This window comes from Phyllobates terribilis, unplaced genomic scaffold (genome assembly GCF_046119375.1).
Source record: "Phyllobates terribilis strain yellow unplaced genomic scaffold, ASM4611937v1 Scaffold_9__5_contigs__length_417890890, whole genome shotgun sequence".
NCBI lineage: Eukaryota > Metazoa > Chordata > Amphibia > Anura > Dendrobatidae > Phyllobates > Phyllobates terribilis.
The window spans coordinates 32,951,791-32,958,266 of record NW_027362769.1 but is presented as its reverse complement, the minus strand read 5'-3'; the positions used below and the strand labels follow the sequence as shown (position 1 = coordinate 32,958,266).

Below are 6,476 nucleotides of genomic sequence, written 5' to 3'. Positions count from 1 at the left end.
TGGAGAACAACAGATCATTTTAATTACCTTAACAGCCTTTCAGAAACACCATTACAATGTTATAAAGGGAATTTCTCTACTGTATTCTGAAAAGTTGGACAGAAGTAAATCTGCTATTTTTGCTATGGCACGGTTGGTAGTTGGGTGCAGTGGATCTGTATACCTGTGATCTTACATGTAAACATAGCAGCACAGATGCTGACACAACAGCACAGTTGCAGAACATAAATTAGGTTGAAGTCAGCAGGACTATCTTCCTGAACGCCCTGGAGCATGTCCAGAGTTAAGAAGCAGTTCTACCCTGAAATAGTTTACATTTTAAAGGGAATCTGTCAGCAGGTCTTCACACCTCATACTATTTATATGCACACGTTGCTCTTTCAAAGACAAGTCAAGCAATACCTTTACATGGCCAGTCTATTCCTCTGTTACTGAGGAATCAGCTTTGAATTGATATGCAAATTGCTATGGTAGATCTGAAGCCTCTGTCACTCCAGCTCTATTCCCGCCCAGCAATGCCTCCTCCCCCAGATTGACTGACAGGCTCTACAATATGTGACTTCAGGCAAAGGAGCTGTCAGTCAGGCAGCACTAGTGTCCCCAGAGCTGGATTCAATGCAAAAGGTGACTTCTCAGTAACGGAGGGAAAGACTGGCCTTGAAAAGATATTGCTGGACTTGTTTGTGAAAGAGGGGGTGAAATCCTGCTGACAGATTCTCTTTAAGTTATTTTCCTTTCTTAGTTACATACATTTTACTTCTTATGCTTTTGTAATAACTGATAAAGACATTATGTAGCAATAAACCAAATTGGAATTTAAAAGGTATACTTCCACTTTTAGAGCAAAATTTCCTAAAGATTTAATCTGTTTTAAAATAACAAAATCAGCTTTACTTACTGACCGCAGCTTCAGTCCCCCTATACACTGTTCAGTTAGACTTAGCTGACATGGCTGCAACACTGAAGTTACTACTACAGAATGTAACTGCTGCAGCCAATCACTGCATTCAGCAGTCTTGTGCTGTCTACCTGGGCATGACCACTGAGCCCAGTGATTGGCTGTAGTGGTCACGTGTTGTAGAGGTGACATCCCCTGAGCAGCCATGTCAACAAAGACCAACAGAGAGCAGCAGAGAGGCGGTTATGGAGTGGAAGTCTGCACGTTCATCTGTTTGTTTAATTTCAATGTTTTTGGAAATTTTGCTATGAAAGCAGACAACCCCTTTAACTGAAAGAACTTTAGCTAGGATGGTCAGGCGACTCTTGGGTATTTAACTGATCTTCATCATTAGGTAATGGCGATTCTTCTTTCACTTCGTTTGACAAATTATCCTGTTCTGAAACAAAATTGAAACATGCAAAATCATGTTAAAGAAATGAATTAAATCATTATTTCCATAACACTAATGTATTCTATTTAATACTATGTAAAACATACAAAAATAATTTACTCTCTCTCTCCATATGAATATACAGTACAGTGTTAGGGGGAGCGGTTGCAGACAACTTTATTTAATGGAACGCAACCGACCCCGGGGTCCGCGATGCAGCCTAGAGGACTGCTGCCGAACACTTCCCGGGTGGAAAGGCAAACGACAACTAAATGATAAACCCCTCCGTGTTAACTTCACACCGGACAGGGTATAGCGGTACGCTCTATCTCCGTTTACTGCACGGGGGAGAGAGCGACCGGCGATGCACCTAACAATAATCTTATCCCTTCGTGTTAACGCACACGGAAGGGTAAGACGGTACGCACAATCTCCAAAAACCGCAGGGAGACGTGCATCCATGGGAACAGCAGTAGCCCTGTCTTTGATACAGGCGCTACGCTATGGGGATTGGCGCTAAAGCGGTTCACACAATCTCCAAGAACCGCAGGGAGACGTGTGACCGGACTATGAGCAGTAGCCCTGTCTTCGGTACAGGCGCTACGCTATAGGAGACGGCGCTAGCTTGCGGGTGATTCCCGCCGGGTATTCGAGCACTCAGCCGGCGTGCTACCGGACTGAGCAAACCCGCTCTATTAAACTCACAGGCGGCTCGGGGTGTAAGGGCGAACCCCCTGGTCAGAGCCAGTCAGCGAAGCGAAGCTACCTGCCTCTATGAAGCTAATCTGCCTCTATGGAGCTAAACCTGCCTAGCGGAAACTATGGCTCTTTGAGCCCGGAGTCAGCGTGCACACCACAAACAGCTAGCTCAAATGATCTGAGCACGCCGCCATGTTTGTGGGCGGGCCTTTTAAAGACTAAGCCCTGCCCAGCGACGCGCTATTGGTGACGTTACCCGTGAACCAATCAGGGAGTGACAGGTCACCGAGTCAGGTGGGTGCCAACCCACCAATCATGATCCGCCAGGTCACGGACATGCTCAGTGCGGCGAATCCTGGACTTAAACTCCACGAGCCCTGTCTCCCTCTGCAGCCTATGCTTAACACTGCTGGGCACAAATGCCTGGGAGACAATCTGCAGGGCTCGTGGAACAGCTAAGCGTTGGGACTGACAACAATGCTGAGCAGTATCAGCCCTGGCTGGCCTGGAATGGGAGACCACAGAAGGTCCTGGACCCATTTTGAATCCAGCCCCAGACCGACGCCTAACATTATCCCCCCCTTTAACTTCCCCCTCCATTTGACGCGCATTTTCCTCCATGAGCCGGGGGGCAAGGATGTGGTCCAACGGGTCACAGAGGGAACCCACGATACAGTGACCCCTCCGGTGTACAGGGTACCCTCTTTTAGGATGGGAAGCAGTGACAACTGGTTCTCTATGCGTAGGATCCCTCACAGGTGACAGAGAGGAAGGACCTGCCGGTCTCTGGCGAAAAGATTTATCTCTCGCACAGACGGGACACGCGAGAACAAAGTTCTTGACGTCCTGGTGCCACCGGGGCCACCAATAGGACCGTAGAAGGGACTTAGTGGTACGTTTGACCCCCAGGTGAGCTCCGGACTTAGGGGCATGAGCCCAGGAGAGCACCATATTCCGTAGATTAGGCGAAACAAACGTCTTCCCCGACGGAACCGGGTTGGAGGACACTGCAGACACTCTCTCCTCCTGAGAATTCTCTGCGACATAGTCTGACAAGGACCGGGTCCTGGAAACCGACAAGGAATCTGTACCGGATGTCGCAATGATAGGAGGATCAGAGCCTACCCTCCGGGTGACTTTGCCCAAACACTGAGATGCACAGTTCTCACTCCAGGAAGAAATTCTCCCCAAATTCCAGTCAATGTGTGGAGAATGACAGCGTAACCAGGGGAGAACCAACAACACTTCGTCTAATCCACCGGGAATAATAAGAAAAGAAATAACCTCCCGGTGGCCCTCAGGGAATGATATGGTGAGACGGATCGACCGATGAGTGATTTGCACATCCAGAAGTGACCCATTGGCAACACTAATGTGCATTGGGCAAGAGAGTGGCTCAGTAGAGATGGCATGTCTCTGGGCAAATGTAGATGATAGAAAATTGCCCTCAGCACCAGAGTCCACCCACGCCTTGGCAATAACTGCAGATTTACCGAAGGACAAGATCACCTTATATGATAGCTTGGAGAAGGAGGATCCAGAATTTAATGTACCCCCACCAACGGTGGTAAGCCCTACTCGCTTTACCGGCTGCTTGGAGCCCTTATTTACGGGGTGCTCCGAGAGATGTGCAGAACGGGAAAGAGAGAGACTAGACTCAGTCTGGGATACATCCATAGCCTCAGGCTCTGGGTCGGAGGTCTTGGATTTGGGTCTAAAGATGCCTGGTGCCAACAGGTACTGGGGACTGCCAACCTCTAGCTCTAACCTGTGTTCTGCATGATGTAAGTCAATACCGTCAGCGAGAGATATTAATTCCTCCAGAGAGGTTGGAATCTCTCGGGTAGATAGAGCATCTTTAATATGCCCAGCCAGACCCTTCCAGAACACCGGGATAAGCGACCGCTCAGACCAATCCAGCTCAGCCGCAAGGGTTCTGAACTGGATGGCATAGTCACTAGCGGTGGCCGAACCCTGGGTCAACGCGAGAAGCTTAAAAGCCGTATCGTGCGTGATCTGGGGCCCTAGGAATACACTTTTCAGGGTCCTAAGGAATAGGCCCGCATTTACTACAACCGGGTCATTCCGCTCCCATAGAGGAGTGGCCCACTCCAGAGCCCTGTGGGAGAGCAATGAAATGATATATCCCACTTTGGCTCTCTCGGAGGGGAACCGTGCCTCCATCATTTCCAAATGAATGGAGCATACGTTAATAAAAGCCCTGCAAAGTTTACTATCCCCAGAAAATTTTTCCGGGAGCGCAAAACGGGGTAGTGGGGCACTTGCAGTGGTCGCAGCCGAGTTTATCATATTGGCCGCTAGAGAAGCCGCCTGGGTGGCTACTGCAGTGATATCAGCGACGGGAGGAGTTTGTTCCAGAGATTTAAGTCTGGCCTCCAGTTGCTGTATATACCGCTGCAGTTGTTTGTTGTCGGACATGTTCGGCAAGACCCTGGCGCTCAGATACTGTTAGGGGGAGCGGTTGCAGACAACTTTATTTAATGGAACGCAACCGACCCCGGGGTCCGCGATGCAGCCTAGAGGACTGCTGCCGAACACTTCCCGGGTGGAAAGGCAAACGACAACTAAATGATACACCCCTCCGTGTTAACTTCACACCGGACAGGGTATAGCGGTACGCTCTATCTCCGTTTACTGCACGAGGAGAGAGCGACCGGCGACGCACCTAACAATAATCTTATCCCTTCGTGTTAACGCACACGGAAGGGTAAGACGGTACGCACAATCTCTAAGAACCGCAGGGAGACGTGCGTCCGTGGGAACAGCAGTAGCCCTGTCTTTGATACAGGCGCTACGCTATGGGGATTGGCGCTAAAGCGGTTCACACAATCTCCAAGAACCGCAGGGAGACGTGTGACCGGACTATGAGCAGTAGCCCTGTCTACGGTACAGGCGCTACACTATAGGAGACGGCACTAGCTTGCGGGTGATTCCCGCCGGGTATTCGAGCACTCAGCCGGCGTGCTACCGGACTGAGCAAACCCGCTCTATTAAACTCACAGGCGGCTCGGGGTGTAAGGGCGAACCCCCTGGTCAGAGCCAGTCAGCGAAGCGAAGCTACCTGCCTCTATGAAGCTAACCTGCCTCTATGGAGCTAAACCTGCCTAGCGGAAACTATGGCTCTTTGAGCCCGGAGTCAGCGTGCACACCACAAACAGCTAGCTCAAATGATCTGAGCGCGCCGCCATGTTTGTGGGCGGGCCTTTTAAAGACTAAGCCCTGCCCAGCGACGCGCTATTGGTGACGTTACCCGTGAACCAATCAGGGAGTGACAGGTCACCGAGTCAGGTGGGTGCCAATCATGATCCGCCAGGTCACGGACATGCTCAGTGCGGCGAATCCTGGACTTAAACTCCACGAGCCCTGTCTCCCTCTGCAGCCTATGCTTAACACTGCTGGGCACAAATGCCTGGGAGACAATCTGCAGGGCTCGTGGAACAGCTAAGCGTTGGGACTGACAACAATGCTGAGCAGTATCAGCCCTGGCTGGCCTGGAATGGGAGACCACAGAAGGTCCTGGACCCATTTCGAATCCAGCCCCAGACCGACGCCTAACATACAGACCAAAAGTTTGGACACACCTTCTCATTTAAACATTTTTCTGTATTTTCATGACTTTGAAAATTGTACATTCACACTGAAGGCATCAAAACTATGAATTAACACATGTGGAATTATATACTTAACAAAAAAGTGTGAAACAACTGAAAATATGTCTCATATTCTAGGTTCTTCAAAGTAGCCACCTTTTGCTTTGATGACTGCTTTGCACACTCTTGGCATTCTCTTGATGAGCTTCAAGAGGTAGTCACCGGAAATGGTTTTCACTTCACAGGTGTGCCCTGTCAGGTTTAATAAGTGGGATTTTTTGCCTTATAAATGGTGTTTGGACCATCAGTTGTGTTGTGCAGAAGTCTGGTGGTTACACAGCTGATAGTCCCACTGAATAGACTGTTAGAATTTGTATTATGGCAAGAAAAAAGCACCTAAGTAAAGAAAAACGAGTGGCCATCATTACTTTAAGAAATGATGGTCAGTCAGACCGAAAAATTGGGCAAACTTTGAAAGTGTCCCCAAGTGCAGTTGCAAAAACCATCAAGCGCTACAAAGAAACTGGCTCACATGAGGACCGCCCCAGGAAAGGAAGACCAAGAGTCATCTCTGCTTCTGAGGATAAGTTTATCCGAGTCACCAGCCTCAGAAATCGCAGGTTAACAACAGCTCAGATTAGAGACCAGGTCAATGCCACACAGAGTTCAAGCAGCAGACACATCTCTTCAACAACTGTTAAGAGGAGACTTTGTGCAGCAGGCCTTAATGGTAAAATAGCTGCTAGGAAACCACTGCTAAGGACAGGCAACAAGCAGAAGAGACTTGTTTGGGATAAAGAACACAAGGAATGGACATTAGACCAGTGGAAATCTG

The 6,476-nt window shown here is 49.2% G+C and overlaps 1 protein-coding gene across 5 annotated transcripts in view; it reads right to left on the bottom strand.

Annotated features, from left to right (window-relative positions):
• The window catches only part of MDH1B (malate dehydrogenase 1B), a 101,941-nt gene continuing 95,465 nt past the window's right edge, over positions 1 to 6,476 (bottom strand). For all 5 annotated transcript variants that reach the window (XM_073646356.1, XM_073646359.1, XM_073646357.1 and 2 more), the window contains one exon: positions 1 to 1,337. In XM_073646356.1, the coding sequence (XP_073502457.1) occupies positions 1,240 to 1,337 (98 nt within the window). In that variant the 3' untranslated portion in view covers positions 1 to 1,239. The remainder of the gene's footprint in view (positions 1,338 to 6,476) is intronic.